Source organism: Salvelinus sp. IW2-2015, unplaced genomic scaffold (assembly GCF_002910315.2).
Source record: "Salvelinus sp. IW2-2015 unplaced genomic scaffold, ASM291031v2 Un_scaffold467, whole genome shotgun sequence".
NCBI classification, from domain to species: Eukaryota; Metazoa; Chordata; class Actinopteri; order Salmoniformes; family Salmonidae; genus Salvelinus; species Salvelinus sp. IW2-2015.
In genome coordinates, this window is record NW_019942558.1 from 714,028 (window position 1) to 732,279 (window position 18,252).

The window sequence follows — 18,252 nt, forward strand, 5'->3', positions numbered from 1 at the left end:
TTGTCGAATTTGATCCCGCTAGCTGGATCCGTGCGCTAAGAGATTTTAGGAGTCTTCTAGCTATAGATTGAAGCACACAGTTACTTAGGCATAATAAAACACTTAAGCTTTTTCTGATCATGAGTATCAACTGTCAATTTACAGATACGATTACAAATACAAGTATAGCCAGGTTGTCACACCTCTAATACTAATAACAACACAGTAGATGAATCTGATACGTAGGCTAAAGAGGATGACCAACAGTGCTTTCTTTAGCGAGTACTTGGAGATTAAGAAGCCCAGTGGTTCTAGTGTTAAGGGTGTGCAGGGATATTTGTAATCTAACCATGTTTCAAGGCAATTTAAGCTGATTGCACCTACCCATCATTTCCTTGTTGGGCAGCGATATGTAGTGGCAGAAGTCCTTTCTTGCCCACTTTGTTGGCGTCAGCTTTCTGAGAAAGAAGAATCTCCACAATGTCCTCATGGCCATTCTTAGCCGCCTCATACAGAGCTGTGGACCCATCACTTGCCTCGCTATTGACATCAGCACCTAGAACATATTCAGAACAATGTACAGTTAGAAAAGTAAAAAAACAATCCATGGTTAGAGCTCCACAACAGCTGTATGTGGTCTGGGGACAGTCTCAATTCAGTGTAATGCCATTTGTCCTACAGAATTCATCCTCTTTTCCAGGGGAAAGTCATACCCATACCGTGTTTAATAAGAAATCGAAGTGTTTCCACATGTCCACTCTGGGCTGCAGTAGAAAGTGGTGTGATACCGTACATGTTGGTTGGGCTGAGCTTAGCCCCGTTCCGGACTAACATCTCACAGATCTCAACGTTGTTGCGGCTCACAGCCTCTAGGAGATCTGTCCAGCCCTGGGTGGAGTATTTGTTCACCACAGCACCGTGATTCAGAAGCATGACCACAATCTTGGCATTGTCCATTTCACAAGCTGCGGAAAATGTAAAAGATTGACAGACAGCAGTTATATGGAAGACTTTTTCCTGGGGTGCTCAAGACAGCTTGAGAGGATACTGGGAGAGGCAATCTGTAATGGCAGATTTTGGGTGTAGCTGTATTTCTTATGTCAAGCCATCCCTGTCTCCCAATAACCTCTCCTTTCTCCTGAAGCGTGCCCTTGTTCACTAGTGCTCCCCACTTGTGCTCCCCCCTTCATGTTGAATACATGAAGGTCAAGTGTTCTGATCTTGCTACCCAACAAGTTATTTCACTATCAGTAGCCTATGACTTACTACTCTTAAAGTAAAAGGATAATAACAAAGGGGTTGGTAGATATTGTAGGTCTTAGTAGGTCTTAAAGGCAAATGTTTTACCTTTGTAGAGGGGGCTCTCTCTCTCCTTGTTGGCAATGTCTGGGTCAGCCCCCATCTCAAGAAGTGCCTCTACACAGGCCACCTTTTCCCTTTCCACCGCCAAGATGAGAGCGGTCCGGCCTTTCAGGTCGCACTTGTTAATCACACTAGGTTGAGCTTGAAAAGTGGAAAGAAGAACACTAGGATATACTTTATTTTACACTGTATTTTACAGTCTGCTATTTAGCTGGCATTTACTTGGTAAAATTGTAAAATACTTGGTAAAATGGGTGTACCATTTGGTATGGACTGCTATTGTAATCAATTGTTAAATTCTTTGACATGAAACTACAAAATGTCAATTGTTACCACTACACACTTTCCCAGTAAATAACAGGTAAGTACCATGGGACTATAAATGGGACTATAAAATATAAAGATACCAGTCTTACAAAAAAGGACAACAACCAATGATCCAAAGAATGACTGTACTAAATGTACAAGGAATCACTCACTATACATGTACAGTACATCTATGGGGTTTTAAATTGCATTTACCCGCAAGAAGAACTCTGACACACTGGTCTTGGCCATAATATGCAGCCTCGTGCAGCGGGATCCATCCATACTTGTCAGGCCGCAGTATGTTATTCCCGCTGTTTCTAGCCATAGCTCGTACCGTAGTCACATCACCATTCAGGATGGCTTTCACAATAGGGTCCTGTTCCCTACTAGGCAAACATACCCATCATCATCCACTTGCCTTTTTCCCTAGTTCACATAAACTATAGAAGAGCTAACATATGCTACTGTACCTGTAGACTTCCAGTCATTGCGCTAATGCTAGTTAGCAATGGCTCGCAAAACTACCTCTAGCATCCATAATGCACATAGAGACATAAAATGATATCCACAAGTTCATCTGACTCTGGCTAAGTAGAGAAATGGCTTAATTGCCAGAATCTCGCAGTCCTTTAAAGGGACAATCCAGAACATTCTCAAACTCAATTAGTGAATGTTTTATCGATTTGCTATCTTTGAGTTATGGAAAGTGGATTAAAATGAAATACACACATCCTTAGTTAGGGTTTATGGTGTTGGAAAGACATTGGTTACTTAAGTTGCGAATTTGACCACTTTTCAACCTCATTTATTATTTCCAAAACCATAACATTGTCTATATATGTGAAAATGGCACTGTGTTTAAAAATCTACCATAAAAAAAGTGCAATTTGATGATGTCATCAAAAGTAAAAAAACATTTTTAAATGTAGTGATTTTCAATGACTATGAGAATCGCGGTCACGTGGTGAGCAGGAAAATGTCCTCTCCTGGCTAGAAACGTTGCAGGTTTTGAAAACCGCATTGTTGTTCACTTTTAAAGTGATCAAATTGCAATTTGTAGGACCTTTCTTCTTTACTTTGTTCTGTAGTGTAAAAGATATGCATCGTTTTCACATACTGTATGTACACTTTGGTATGTTGCTGGAGATAATGCATGTGAGGTTGAAAAGTGGTGGAAATGCCAGCAGTTATCCCAACAGGTTTTTAACGTGGATAAATGATGTACAAAGTACAACAAATGTCATCACATATTATAGAAACATTATTACATATCCTGAAGTGTTCATGTCTTGGTGTGAAGGCAATATGTGTTGCTAAATACCCTCTGTGAAAGGACACACTTACTTTTCTTTGTCTGGCACGTGCTGAACGGAGCCATCGCCTCTGTGATATGCCAGCATGCGCTTTCCATTGCCAGTTACAAAATGAGTCACCACAATGTCTCCACATTTCCTTCTTTCTTCACATGTCCTTCTCCTGCTACAGGAACGGTGAGATATAATTAGTTGACAGTCACATGTTATGCAAATGTATACATAAAATAAATGAAAGTAATATGGTGGGACCTTAATCTAATTGTACATTGTGTTTCTTCAAAGTGAAATAGTTGAATCCTTAAACTTTCATTGCTGACATGCGTACTATGGAAAGCTCTGTATCAATGAACACAGTACAGCCATCTAAAGTAATTGTCCACTATCATAATCCACTGCTCAAGTGCATTTCTAAGTGGTAGGCTTAATGCATGTGCATAGTTGATATCCAACATGCACAGTTGCAGGGCACTAAAAAGTTATATATTTTTTAAACCCTGGTACCACCAAGTTTTTGTGTAAAACTATCGAGTCACTATCAGTCATGTTTATTTGACTGGTATTGTTGCAGCAAAATAATCCTGCAGCAAGAGGATTTCAATGTTTAATCCACAATGTTGTTGATTGTGGTTAGGCTATTATCTGGTCAAAATTAGGCTACATGAAAAGTGCAGTACTGTTAATATAACTGTGTTAGTGTGGATTTTCAGTGAATTTATGTAAATCACAAAGCTCATTTGCATTTTCCTTCAGCGCAGGAATTCTCCCCAAAAAAGAGTGATCAAATGAAGATCCTACATCATTAAGTAAACACTGCATGAGTCAAGTCATTTATTTGAGGAAACCGTCACTCATGCATACTTATGAAGTCTGTAACCTACATATGAAATCGAATGGCCAAACCCTACCAAAGGTTGTATAACTCTGGAAACATATACTACATTTGTTTTGAAGGAGATGTCTGTATAGTGATACATAGACACACATTACTGACGGGATCCATATAATAATCAGAGAAAGCTTTTCTTTTCTACACTGTAACTATAGATAAGACAGTTATAGTGCTATGGTGCAGCGGGTAGCCTAGTGGTCAGAGCGTTGGGCCAGTAACCGAAAGGTTGCTGGATTGAATCCCTGAGCTGACAAGGTAAAAATCTGTCGTTCTGCCCCTTAACAAGGCAGTTAACCCACTGTACCCCGGTAGGCCGTCATTGTAAATAAGAATTTGTTCTTAACTGACTTGCCTAGTTAAATAAAATAAATACATGTATTATGCCAATACATTTGAAATACATGTAACTATCTGTAGCCTACAACTTCATATAAAGGGGGGCCCAAAACCCAAAGTGGGTCATGAAAAACAATGAAGGGTCTTTTCAGCTGGCACATACGCGTCAGGTGGGTTGGCAGTAGGCGGCCTATGGCTTGGGTCCTCCCTAGGTGGATTTGATGGGTTCAGTGTAGTTGTGGGTGGATTTGCCCTGAACTGGACTGTTCTTCTGCTTAGAGCTGTGGAGGTCTTGCTGGCTTCACCCAGTGAAGTGGCATTGTGGCGATCACTAAGGCTGCGTTCGATAGCCAGCTGCATCAGCTCGTCATCTGACAAGTTGCTGTAGAGAGTGTAGTCATCAAACCCCTGAGTGAGGCCAATAGTGGAGCCAGGCATGGACTTGCTGGCAACTGCCATGTTGGATCTGGAAAGAAAAGAGAGCATACAATATAACGGTTACATATGATGTTTTATGCATTATGTCCACCATGTTGGATCTTGAGACCCATTCCTTGGCACCTACACCAGGGGTGGCCAAGACTGGTCCTAGCGGGTGCCACAATATCGTCCATCTAGAGACCATGATTAAAGGAATAATTTACCCAAATAACAAAAATGCATATTGGTTCTGATTGTGTAGATGATTTGAACATGACATGCAAAAATTGGATTATCAGGGATATTGACTTGCATTGGTTACGTGCCACAAATGCAAAAAACTGAGCATTTGTAGACAATGGCCAGATAATCAAAACCAAAGATTTTCTGGGGAAGAATATCAAAACATTTCTGCAGCCTTGAATGTCCCCAAGAACACAGTGGCCTCCATCATTCTTAAATGGAAGAAGTTTGGAACCACCAAAGCTCTTCCTAGAGCTGGCCGCCCGGCCAAACTGAGCAATCGGGGGAGAAAGGCCTTGGTCGGGGAGGTGACCAAGAACCCCACGGCCACTCTGACAGAGCTCTAGAGTTCCTCTGTGGAGATAGGAGAACCTTCCAGAAGGACAACCATCTCTACAGCACTCCACCAATCAAGCCTTTATGGTCGAGTGGCCAGAAGGAAGGCTCTCCAAAATAAAAGGCACATGACAGCCCGCTATGAGTTTGGCAAAAGGCACCTAAAGACTCTCAGATCATGAGAACAAGATTATCTGGTCTGATGAAGCCGGCATGAATGCCAAGCGTCACGTCTGGAGGAAACCTGGCACCATCCCTACCGTGAAGCATGGTGGTGGCAGCATCATGTTGTGGGGATGTTTTTCAGTGGCAGGAACTGGGAGACTAGTCAAGATCGAGGCAAAGGTGAACGGAGCAAAGTACAGAGAAGTGCTTGATGAAAACCTGCTCCACAGCGCTCAGGACTTCAGACTAGTATGAAGGTTCACCTTCCAACAGGACAATGACCCTAAGAACACAGCCAAGACAACGCAAGAGTGGCTTCGGGACAAGTCTCTGAATGTCCTTGAATGGCTCAGCCAGTACCCGGATTTGAACCCGATTGAACATCTCTGGAGAGACCTGACAATAACTGTGCAGCAATGCTCCCCATCCAACCTGACAGAGCTTGAGAGGATCTGCAGAGAAGAATAGGAGAAACTCCGCAAATACAGGTGTGCTAAGCTTGTTGCGTCATTCCCAAGAAGAGTTGAGGCTGTAATCACTGCTAAAGATGCTTCAACAACGTGCTGAGTAAAGGGTCTGAATGTATTATTTCTGTTTTTTATTTTAATAGATTAACAAAACAATTCTAAAAAACTTTTTTTTCTTTGGCATTATGGGGTATTATTGATGAGGGAAAAAACGATTTCATCAATTTTAGAATAAGATTGTAACATAACAAAATGGGGAAAAAGTCAAGGGGTCTGAATACTTTCCGTTGAAACTGTAATTATGTTTTAATCTTCAACATAGAAATGCTATCAACATTTTACAGAAACAAGTTACAAATGTTGGAGTCATCCAATGATTCATCAAATTATATTTTGAAAGAGAAAGGCAAAGTACTTCAATCATATGTTTTCATTTCAGTCTCCTCCATCTCCACTAACTGAAGTTAATTGTAAGGATTTTTAGTGTTAATAGTGTACAATTAACAGGTATACAGAAATACTCATGTGAAGGCCTAATTACAGAGGAGAAACTTCTAGAAGCAAGTAAAGCCTTCACGTCCGGGAAAACTCCAGGGCTGGTGTATCAAAGGTATATCAAATATTTTTCAATGTACTCAAAGGTCTGTTATTAACATGCTTTACCCACTCCTATAAAAAATCTTAAATACTCAGTAAGAAGGTCTGATTTAATGATTACTGAAACAGGACCCAAGAGGTAAATATAAAGATCAAGTCCAACCTAAAAAACTGGAGACCCCTTACACTTCAGTATTGTGATGCCAAAATCTAGCAAAATGCATTGCGCATAGAATTAATTAAAAAGGTATTGTCGGATATTATTCATTCTAATCAGACAGGGTTTTTACATGGACAATAGTTTGGAGAAAGTACTGGAAATACAGTAATACAACTATAAAAAATCTGTGACACCAGGCCTGGCATTCATAGCCTTTGATGAAGTATGTAATTCATATATAAATGCCTGGACTATTTTAATTTTGGAGAATCTCTTATACAATGTGTTAAAGTTATGCATAGCAACCCCAGGTGTAAAATAGTAAATAATGGCTACTTCTCAGAAAGTATTAAATTGTTAAGAGAAGTAAAACAAGGGTGTCCACTATTGGCATATCTATTTATTATGGCATTGAAATGTTAGCTATTAAAACCAGATCCAACAATAATATCAAGTGGCTAGAAATCCAGGGCTTAAAAAGGTTGTATGTGTCATTGTACGCTGACAATTAATGTTTTCTTTTAAATCCCCAGCTTGGATCCCTGCACAGCCTCATAGAAGATCTAGATCATTTTCTAACCTCTGGATTAAAACTGATTTATGATAAATACACCATATTACGTATTACGTACTTTTACATTACCGTGTAGTTTACCAATAAAATGGTCCAACGGTGAAGTGGACATATTCGGTATTCATATCCTGAAAGAATGAAATGATCTCACTACAAAACATTTTAATAGAAAGTTATCTAATTTGGCTAAAATATTGTGACCATGTAAAGGACTACACCGGTCTATTTGTGGAAAAATCTGGTTGCAATTTCAGTTTAATCCACTAGAAAAGACAGAACAAATATTATGGTTAAATTCAAATATACTAATTGATTAAAAAAACATGATAAAAAAAATGAACACGGTATCATCATTGTAAATTATATCATAAATAGGACTGGTGGAGTTATGTCACACATGCAGTTAACAAAAATATATGGAAATGTCTGATTGCAGCATTACCGCAAAAATAGAGGAGGCAAGTGGAAAGGGGAGAAGGTAAGGAACTTGTCTGTCGGCCCTGCATTAAATACCAAAATTGGCTAAAGAATTGTGATCAATAAAAAATAATACATGTTTTATTTAAGGACAAAAAAATGGACAGCTTCGCCATACAGGTTGCAAAATAGCTGGTAGGAGAATGTTGATGTACCATTTACGCACATGGTTTATGAACTGATACACAAAATGTCACCAGATTTAAAACTTTAAATATAATATAATTGACTATACAACATGCTTGCAATCAATAGAATGATATACAGTGGGGAGAACAAGTATTTGATACACTGCCGATTTTGCAGGTTTTCCTACTTACAAAGCATGTAGAGGTCTGTAATTTTTATCATAGGTACACTTCAACTGTGAGAGACGGAATCTGAAACAAAAATCCAGAAAATCACATTGTATGATTTTTAGTAATTAATTAGCATTTTATTGCATGACATAAGTATTTGATCACCTACCAACCAGTAAGAATTCCGGCTCTCACAGACCTGTTAGTTTTTCTTTAAGAAGCCCTCCTGTTCTCCACTCATTACCTGTATTAACTGCACCTGTTTGAACTCGTTACCTGTATAAAAGACACCTGTCCACACACTCAATCAAACAGACTCCAACTCTCCATGGCCAAGACCAGAGAGCTGTGTAAGGACATCAGGGATAAAATTGTAGACCTGCACAAGGCTGGGATGGGCTACAGGACAATAGGCAAGCAGCTTGGTAAGAAGGCAACAACTGTTGGCGCAATTATTAGAAAATGGAAGAAGTTCAAGTGACGGTCAATCACCCTCGGTCTGGGCTCCATGCAAGATCTCACCTCGTGGGGCATCAATGATCATGGAGGATGTGAGGGATCAGCCCAGAACTACACGGCAGGACCTGGTCAATGACCTGAAGAGAGCTGGGACCACAGTCTCAAAGAAAACCATTAGTAACACACTACTCCGTCATGGATTAAAATCCTGCAGCGCACGCAAGGTCCCCCTGCTCAAGCCAGCGCATGTCCAGGCCCGTCTGAAGTTTGCCAATGACCATCTGGATGATCCAGAGGAGGAATGGGAGAAGGTCATGTGGTCTGATCAGACAAAAATAGAGCTTGTTGTCTAAACTCCACTCGCCGTGTTTGGAGGAAGAAGAAGGATGAGTACAACCCCAAGAACACCATCCAACCGTGAAGCATGGAGGTGGAAACATCATTCTTTGGGGATGCTTTTCTGCAAAGGGACAGGACGACTGCACCGTATTGAGGGAGGATGGATGGGGCCATGTATCGCGAGATCTTGGCCAACAACCTCCTTCCTCAGTAAGAGCATTGAAGATGGGTCGTGGCTGGGTCTTCCAGCATGAACAAGACCGAAACACACAGCCAGGGCAACTAAGGATTGGCTCCTTAAGAAGCATCTCAAGGTCCTGGAGTGGCCTAGCCAGTCTCCAGACCTGAACCCAATAGAAAATCTTTGAGGGAGCTGAAAGTCCATATTGCCCAGCGACAGCCCTGAAACCCGAAGGATCTGGAGAAGGTCTGTATGGGAGGAGTGGGCCAAAATCCCTGCTGCAGTGTGTGCAAACCTGGTCAAGAACTACAGGAAACATATGATCTCTGTAATTGCAAACAAAGGTTTCTGTACCAAATATTAAGTTCTGCTTTTCTGATGTATCAAATACTTATGTCATGCAATAAAATGCAAATTAATTACTTAAAATCATACAAATGTGATTTTCTGGATTTTTGTTTTAGATTCCGTCTCTCACAGTTGAAGTGTACCTATGATAAAAATTACAGACCTCTACATGCTTTGTAAGTAGGAAAACCTGTAAAATCGGCAGTGTATCAAATACTTGTTCTCCCCACTGTATATATGGGGGATACAACCATCCCAGCTCTGCAGATTTTTCTGCGAAGAGACAGAATCTTTAGATTACTTGTTTTGGTACTGCCCATATGTAGGCTGTTTTTGGTTGAAAGGTTCAGGAACTCCTGAATAATTGCAACATTTACTTGGAGATAACTCTGCAAATAGCACCAATGCCATCTTCAATGCGAGAAGCTCTCAATTCCCCACATCGTAATTCCTCTCAGTGGTGGTGAGGCGGTGGGAGAAGAAGGCGCAGGGAATCACCTTAAGATCCAAGGCAGAACGTTGGGACAGAACAGTCCCCACTCCAACATCCAAAGCATCGGCCTCCACCACGAACTGACGGGAAGGTTCTGGATGAACCAGGATCGGAGCCGTGGTGAAGCGGTGTTTAAGGTCCCAGAATGCCCGGTCTGCTGCCAGGGACCACGTGAACGGAACCTTGGTAGAGGTGAGGGCAGACAGGAGGGAGGCCAGGGTGCTGTAAACACGGATAAAGTGGCGATAAAAGTTGGCAAACCCAAGGAAGCGTTGCAGCTACACCCTGGCCAATCCACCACAAGCGTTGCATCTGCTGAGGCCAATCCACCACCGCTTTCACCCTTCTCGGGATCCATCTTGACACTCCCAGCAGAGATGATGTAGCCCAGAAAGGGAATGGTGGAGCGATGGAACGCTCACTTTTCCGCCTTAACGAACAACTGATTCTCCAGAAGCCGCTGGAGAAACTGCCGGACATGGAGCATGTGTTCTTGGGGGGAGAGGGAGAAGATGAGGATGTCATCAATGTAGACAAAGTGGAACCGGTTCAGCATGTCGCGGAGAATGTCATTCACCAGAGCCTGGAACACGGCAGGGGTGTTGGTGAGGCCAAAGGGCATGACTAGATATTCGTAACATCCACGGGAATAGAGAGGGGCTGAGAGGGGATGTTCAGCTCGGAAGCCAGTGTGGCGTCCAAAAAGCTCTCATCGGCCCTAGAGTCAATGAGGACCCGGAGAGATTTGGACTGGTTTCCCCATAGCAGAATGAAATGAAAAGGGGAGCGAGTAAGGGAAACAGAAAATGTCCCCATATGGCCCACCAGAGTACTCACTTCTACCGGTGAGCCTGGTCTTTTACCGGGCATGAGGACACAAAATGACCAAAAGTCCCACAATACAGACAGCTCCTTGTGCTGATCCGGTGTTGCCGTTCAGCTGGCGACAGCCCAGCCCTGCCTAGTTGCATGGGCTCAGGAAACAGTTCCTCGGTCATCCTCGGTGACTCTCAAGGAAATCTCAGGGGCTCTCGGCCACGGGACCATCGGAGACTTCCAGGATGACTCGGAGGCGAGGTGGATTCCCTGGACGTGTGAGTTAAACCGAATTTCCTCTCCATCCGTCGTTCCTGCAATCGCCCATCGATGCGGACGGTCAAAGCGATGAGGGAGTCAAAATCTGTCTCCTCCGGGACGCTGTGCAGGAACATGTTGAACAGTGCTTCCGGTTCCACGCAGTCTCCACTGCCAACGTACGGAAATCCACCGCATAGTCGGCCACAGTGCGGGCTTCCTGCCGGAGCTGGATTAGTTTCCAGGCAGCTTCTCTCCCGGAGAACGGGGCATCAAAGACCTTCCTCACCTTTCCCACGAACCCCTCCAGGCTCGCGCACATGGCCCATTCTGCTGCTGTTCCCATACGGCGGAAGCCCAGGTGAGAGCCCTTCCAGACATCAGCGTGATGAGGTAGGCTATTTTGGAGTGATCCGAGGAGAAGGAGGAGGGATGAAGCCCGACAGGTGCTCGGCTCTCCATTAAAGCATTCCGGAGGAGGTAACCGGCGCTACTGGGAAGGTGGTGGGGTGGCGCTGCTAACTGCCGAGTTGCTGAGGGGCGGTGCTGTTTCCACCGTGGCAGGCTGATCCCCAGATGACCTGCGGAATTGCTCTAGCAGCATGTCCGGGTCATGGCGCTCAGCCATCATTTGGACCCCCTCCATCAGCCCACAAAGCAATTGCTCGTGCCTAACAATGGAGGCTCCTTGGGAGGAGATGGCGTTGCGCACCTGGTCCAGGTCTGCTGGGTCAGTCATGGCCAGTTCGTACTATCAGGTATGAAGGTAAGACCCAGATGCAGACCACGTCGAATAAACAATAGTTTAATATTCCAACAGGGGCAGGCAATAGACAGGTCTAGGCAGGCAGGAGTTAGTAAACCAGAGGTGGGGCAACGGTACCAGGCGGCAGGCAGGCTCAGGGTCAGGGTAAGGCAGAGGTCGGTAATCCAGAGGGGGGCAAATTTACAGGTCGGCAGGCAGGCTCAGGGGCAGGCAGAGTGGTCAGGCAGGCGGGCTCGGAGTCAGGACAGGCAAGGGTCAAAAACAGGATAGCGAGAAAAGAGAGACTGGAAAAATCAGGAGCTGAGACAAAAACCGCTGGTTGACTTGAACAAACAATACAAACTGGCAACAGACAAACAGAGAACACAGGTATAAATACACAGGGGATAAAGGGGAAGATGGGTGACACCTGGAGGGGGCGTGGAGACAATCACAAAGACAGGTGAAAGAGATCAGGGTCTGACATTAAGTGTATTCAATTTAGTCAAAAGATTAGTATTTGGTCCTATATTCCTAGCACGCATTGATTACATCAAGCGCTTGACTCACTCATAATTAATCACAATTCATTAATGATTATCCGTAATCATGGTAGCATCCTCATTAATGTAGAAGTGTTCTGAAATATATTCTATTCTTATTTACAATAGAAGTGACTCATTATACATTATTTACCATTCATTTCTATAGGGCACAACATAATCCAAACACAACCAAACAAACTGCAAATGCATCCACAAGTTTGATGCAGTCTTTGTGTCACGTGGTATAATGATAGGAGGCAAGCCAGTAATACATGATAGTGTTTTTTTATTTTCTCCACCCAAACAAAGAGGAAGGTGTAAACCTCTAAATAATACATGGGACGAGAACCGTAAAACAAGTGCACAATAACACGTAGCATGGAAGCCGATACAACAGCACAGGTGCTCACAAGACCAACGGACATGGTAACAATAACCAAGGACAATGGGGAACAGAGGGCACATACAGTTGGAAGTTTACATACACTTAGGTTGGAGTCATTAAAACTCGTTTTTCAACCACTCCACAAATTTCTAGTTAACAAACTATAGTTTTGGCAAGTCGGTTAGGACATCTAGTTTATGCATGACATAAGTAATTTTTCTAACAATTGTTTACAGGCAGATTATTTCACTTATAATTCATTGTATCACAATTCCAGTGGGTCAGAAGTTTACATACACTAAGTTGACTGTGCCTTTAAACAGCTTGTAAAATTCCAGAAAATGATGTCATGGTTTTAGAAGCTTCTGATAGACTAATTGACATATTTTTAGTCAATTGGAGGTGTACTTGTGGATGTATTTCAAGGCCTACCTTCAAACTCAGTGCCTCTTTGCTTGACATCATGGGAAAATCAAAAGAAATCAGCCAAGACCTCAGAAAAAAAATGGTAGACCTCCACAAGTATTGTTCATCCTTGGGAGAAATTTTCAAATGCCTGAAGGTACCACTTTCATCTGTACAAACAATAGTACACAAGTATAAACATCGTGGGACCACGCAGCTGTCATACCACTCAGGAAGAAGACGCGTTCTGTCTCCTAGGGATGAACGTACTTTGGTGAGAAAAGTGCAAATCAATCCCAAAACAACAGCAAAGGACCTTGTGAAGATGCTGGAGGAAACAGGTACAAAAGTAGCTATATCCACAGTAAACGAGTCCTATCAACATAGTCTGAAAGGCCGCTGAGCAAGGAAGAAGCCATTGCTCCAAAACCGCCATAAAAAAGCCAGTCTACGGTGTGCAACTGCACATGGGGACAAAGATCGTAGTTTTTGGAGACATGTCCTCTGGTCTGATGAAACAGAAATAGAACTGTTTGGCCATAATGACTATCATTATGTTTGGAGGAAAAAGGGGGAGGCTTGCAAGCCGAAGAACACCATTCCAACCGTGAAGCACAGGGTTAGCAGCATCATGTTGTGGGGGTGCTTTGCTGCAGGAGGGTCTGGTGCACTTCACAAAATATATGGCATCATGAGGGAGGACAACAAAGTCAAGGTATTGGAGTGGACATCACAAAGCCCTGATCTCAATCCCATAGAAAATGTGTGGGCAGAACTGAAAAAGCGTGTGCGAGCAAGGAGGCCTACAAACCTGACTTAGTTACACCAGCTCTGTCAGGAGGAATGGGCCAAAATTCACCCAACTTATTGTGGGAAGCTTGTGGAAGGCTACCCTAAATGTTTGACCCAAGTTAAGGACAATGCTACCAAATACTAATTGAGTGTATGTAAACTTCTGACCCACTGGGAATGTGATGAAATAAATAAAAGCTGAAATAAATAATTCTCTCTACAATTATTCTGACATTTCACATTCTTAAATTAAAGTTGTGATCCTAACTGACCTAAGACAGTGAATTTTTACTAGTATTAAATGTCAGGAATTGTGAAAAATGTTGTGTAAATGTATTTGGCAAAGGTGTATGTAAATGTACGACTTCAACTGTATATACACATACTAATCAAGAGGAATGGGAACCAGGTGTGCGTAATGAGACAAGACAGTCCGGGGTTGGTGGTAATGTATCCAGTTCAGTGACACCTAGAAGGCCGGTGACGTAGACCTCTGGAGCTGGTGAACGGAATGAGCAGCAGTACCAGGGGATCCATGACACTTTGCATGCTAGGAATATGGGACCAAGTACTACACTTCTGACTCATTTTCATTTACAATAAGTGGATTTGTCCAAATACTTATGACACTTTCAAATGGGGGTGCTTTCATTTCTAAATGGTAAAAAAGATAGTGTTTTAAAAAGCCCTCAAATAAAATGTGACACTTCCTACTGTCGCCAGATTTAAAACATTTGATCTCAAATCCAAAATGCTGGAGTATAGACCCAAGTTTAACGTTTTAGCTTCACTGTCTAAATAAATACGTAGGTGAATATAACTGCAAGACCAAAGTATGTGCAAGTGGCTTGTCAATTAATAAGGCAAACTCCCTTTGTACACAATAATTAGGGATGGGCCGAGTAGACAAAGCGAGTTTTGTAACGGATAATGCCATTTTCTGGATATGATTATGATCAAGTTTTTTTGTAATTATCCGTTATAGAAAAAGAAAGTGGGTGCCAGCACTCATCTTTCTAATGTCAGTCAGTCATGTGCAAGGTTCTATGTGGTCTAAATAACTCAACTGGCTGTTTGTAAAGAGAAGGGCAGGCTGTACGTTAATCCTGCTGCGTTGATTGGATAGATTTAAGCTGTATTTCTCCTGTCCGCTCGCTTCATAATTTCACTTGATCAGTTTTCCTCGCATGTTTTCGGTCTGATCATTTAGATTGCTACTATGATAAATCACATGTCGAGGACTGTTGCTGTCAAGCTATCAATGTGCATACTATCTAGCAAGTGGGGAAAGGTTAGGGAAGAAATATTAAAACGCTGATGTGTATTCTGACTGAGTGACAGCAAACTTGCACTGCACCACTGCACCACTCGGGAGCCCTTGCAGGTTGCAGGTTCCTTCTCGACAATGCAATAAGTCATAATAAAATATCAGAATATGAAAATAAAATAAATGGCTCAGTAGAATATTTTTTTTAGCATAAGTATAATACAGGAAAGAACAACACAGTCCAATATTTGTCTTACCTTTCACCCAAGCTCTTACCGTTCTCCAGAGGCAAAAACAGTTTTAAAAGTGTTTTTCTTCTCTGGTTAGTCTCACTTTCCCCCACGAAGACTTCTCCACTCCTCTGACAGTGCAGGGCTCTGATCCTGGGCTTCTGCTCCAGCCGTCTAGGATATTTCTGGAGGCTTCACGTGATATCCACAGTGTGGTGGGCCAACTTTTCCTCTCCCCCTTCATAGCTCAGATTGCTCATGAGCAGGAGCTGGCCTAGTTTTTTTTGCAGAGGGACAGATATCGCTGAACAACAAAACAAATAACTAGAAGTCTTGGGAGTAATAGCAAAGAATCCCAAAATTCAGGAAATGTGTCAATCATACAATTCATAAATATTACAATAAAGTGATATTGACTATGTTCAATGGAAACTGTGAGTAGTCCAGAGTACAGTGCTTAGGCTTGTAATCTTCCTGTGCTAGGTCAGACTGTTGCTGCGTCTGGGTCAGGTTTTATTGTGGTGAGTTGTTTCTTATGTTAAGTGGTCTGGTATTGTGTTGTGTTAAAATCACTGCAATGCAAAGAGGTGTTCATTAAATGCATGAAAAAAAAAGAGTCAAGTTGATCAACAAGGTTAGCTTCTTTCCGTTGTGTTGGCAGCTCAATCTGTGTCATGTGTTTGTTTACTTCGAACCCAGTACACTTTACATTCCTTTTTTGTTTGTGGGCAAATTCACAGATACCCACAGGCTGGAATCGAGAATACCAGCCACTAGAGTTACAGTCATGTCGTCAGTGAATTTTTGAATACCCTGTTGAGTGTAGAGCTTAGGGGTTTGTTTTGTACTCAGCTAATCGTTTGTTGTCGTGCAGAACAAGCAATAAAAAGTCTGTTGCAGAAAGCCTGGCGTCAGCAGAAAACAATTTTTTTAGTTTTACCTACTGAATCAAAGTGTGAACATTTGTGTGCCTATTATTATTATTTTTTTTGTAGATAACATCAAAATAGAAAACAACTTACTTGTCCAAGTAGATCTTGGATTGAAAGTTAGCTTAACCGCTAGGCTTAACTGCTAGGCTCAACCGCTAGGCTCAACCGCTAGGCTCAACCGCTAGGGGTGGGATTTTAAGCGATAGTTATCGGTTTGAACCCTTAGCTGCTGCCTGTGGGAAAATCTGCAGGGAGTAATCTGGCAGCCAAAAGGTTACCAGCTACAATATCTCTGCCTACTACCTGCTGATGTTGTGCCCTTGAGCAAGACACTTTACCCATAAGTGCCCATGAGCTGCTCCCAGCCTGAGTTGTGTGTCAGGTTAGTCACTGTGACCATGGTTGCAAGGCTAACGTTAGCTACCTAGTAAACGTTATCACAGCCAGCAATACTAGCACAGAAAATACACTATATATATAGTACAGTGCATTCAGAACCCTTCCCTTTTTCCACATTTTGTTACGTTACAGCCTTATACTAAAATGGATTAAATAAACATTTTCATCATCAATATATATACACAATACCCCACAATGACAAAACAGAAATACAGAAATACCTATTCAGACCTACTCAGACCTTTGCTATTAGACTCGAAATTGATCATCCTTGAGATGTTTCTACAACTTGATTGGAGTCCACCTATGAGAAATTCAATTGATTGGACATGATTTGGAAAGGCACACACCTGTCTATATAAGGTTCGACAGTTGACAGTGCATGTCAGAGCAAACACCAAGCCATGAGGCCAAAGGAATTGTCCGTAGAGCTCTGAGACAGGATTGTGTCAAGGTACAGATCTGGGGAAGGGTACCAAAACATTTGTGCAGCGTTGAAGGTCCCTAAGAACAAAGTGGCCTCCGTCATTCTTAAATGGAAGAAGTTTGGAACCACCAAGACTCTTCCTAAAGCTGGCCGCCTGGCCAAACTGAGCAACTAGGGGAGAAGGGCCTTGGTCAGGTAGGTGACCAAGAACATGGTGGTCTCTCTTACAGATCTCCAGAGTTCCTCTGTGGAGATGGGAGAACCTTCAAGAAGGACAACCATCTCTGCAGCACTCCACCAATCAGGCCCTTATGGTCGAGTGGCCAGACAGAAGCCAGTCCTCAGTAAAATGCACATGACAGCCCTCTTGGAGTTTGCCAAAAGACACAAAAAGACACACCTTCTCCCCCGGTTGGACTCTCAGACCATGAGAAACAAGATTTTCTGGTCTGTTGAAACCAAGATTGAACTCTTTGGCCTGAATGACAAGCTTCATGTCCGGAGGAAACCTGGCACCCTTCCTACGGTGAAGCATGGTGGTGGCGGCATTTTGCTGTGGAGAAATTTTTCAGCGGCAGGGACTGGGAGACTAGTCAGGATTGAGGGAAAGATTAACGGAGCAAAGTACAGAGAGATCCTTTCATGAAAACCTGCCCCAGAGCGCTCAGGACCTCAGACTGGGGTGAAGGTTCACCTTCCAACAGGACAACAACCCTAAGCATGCAGCCAAGACAACACAGGAGTGGCTTCGGTATAAGTATCTGAATATCCTTGAGTGGCCCAGCCAGAGCCTTGACTTGAACCCGCTCAAACATCTCTGGAGAGACCTGAAAATAGCTATGCAGTGATGCTCCCCATCCAACCTCACAGAGCTTGAGAGGATCTGCAGAGAAGAATTGGAGAAACTCCCCAAATACAGACGTGCCAAGCTTGTACTGTCATACTCAAGAAGACTCAAGGCTGTAATCGCTGCCGAATGTGATTCAACAAAGTACAGAGTTAAGGGTCTGAATACTTATGTAAATGTGATATTTCAGTTTTTTTATTTGTATAAAGTTGCAAATTTTTTGAAAAAACAGTTTTTACTTGCTTTTTTGGGGTATTGTGTGTAGGTTGATGAGGAACTTTTAAAAAGAAAATCAATTTTAGAATAAGGCTGTAACCTAACAAAATGTGAAAAAAGTCAATGGGTCTGAATACTTTTCTGAAGGCACTCCATACAAAAGTACAGTATGTGGACACCACTTCAAATTACTGGATTTGGCCATTTCAGCCACACCCGTTGCTGACAGGTGGATAAAA

The 18,252-nt window shown here is 42.6% G+C and overlaps 1 protein-coding gene across 4 annotated transcripts in view; it reads right to left on the reverse strand.

Annotated features, from left to right (window-relative positions):
• Positions 1 to 15,352, reverse strand: part of LOC112068369 (ankyrin repeat and SOCS box protein 2) — a 37,603-nt gene extending 22,251 nt beyond the window's left edge. Inside the window, exons 1-7 of one of the 4 annotated variants that reach the window (XM_024135511.1) lie at positions 15,239 to 15,352; positions 4,355 to 4,657; positions 2,995 to 3,129; positions 1,864 to 2,036; positions 1,327 to 1,482; positions 699 to 944; positions 364 to 535 (exon numbers count right to left, since the gene is read on the reverse strand). In XM_024135511.1, the coding sequence (XP_023991279.1) occupies positions 364 to 535; positions 699 to 944; positions 1,327 to 1,482; positions 1,864 to 2,036; positions 2,995 to 3,129; positions 4,355 to 4,650 (1,178 nt within the window). In that variant the 5' untranslated portion in view covers positions 4,651 to 4,657; positions 15,239 to 15,352. Of the gene's footprint in view, positions 1 to 363; positions 536 to 698; positions 945 to 1,326; positions 1,483 to 1,863; positions 2,037 to 2,994; positions 3,130 to 4,354; positions 4,658 to 15,219 lie in introns of all 4 variants that reach the window. The other 3 variants (XM_024135513.1, XM_024135512.1, XM_024135510.1) reach the window with 3 other exon arrangements.
• Positions 15,353 to 18,252: the final 2,900 nt, after the last annotated feature.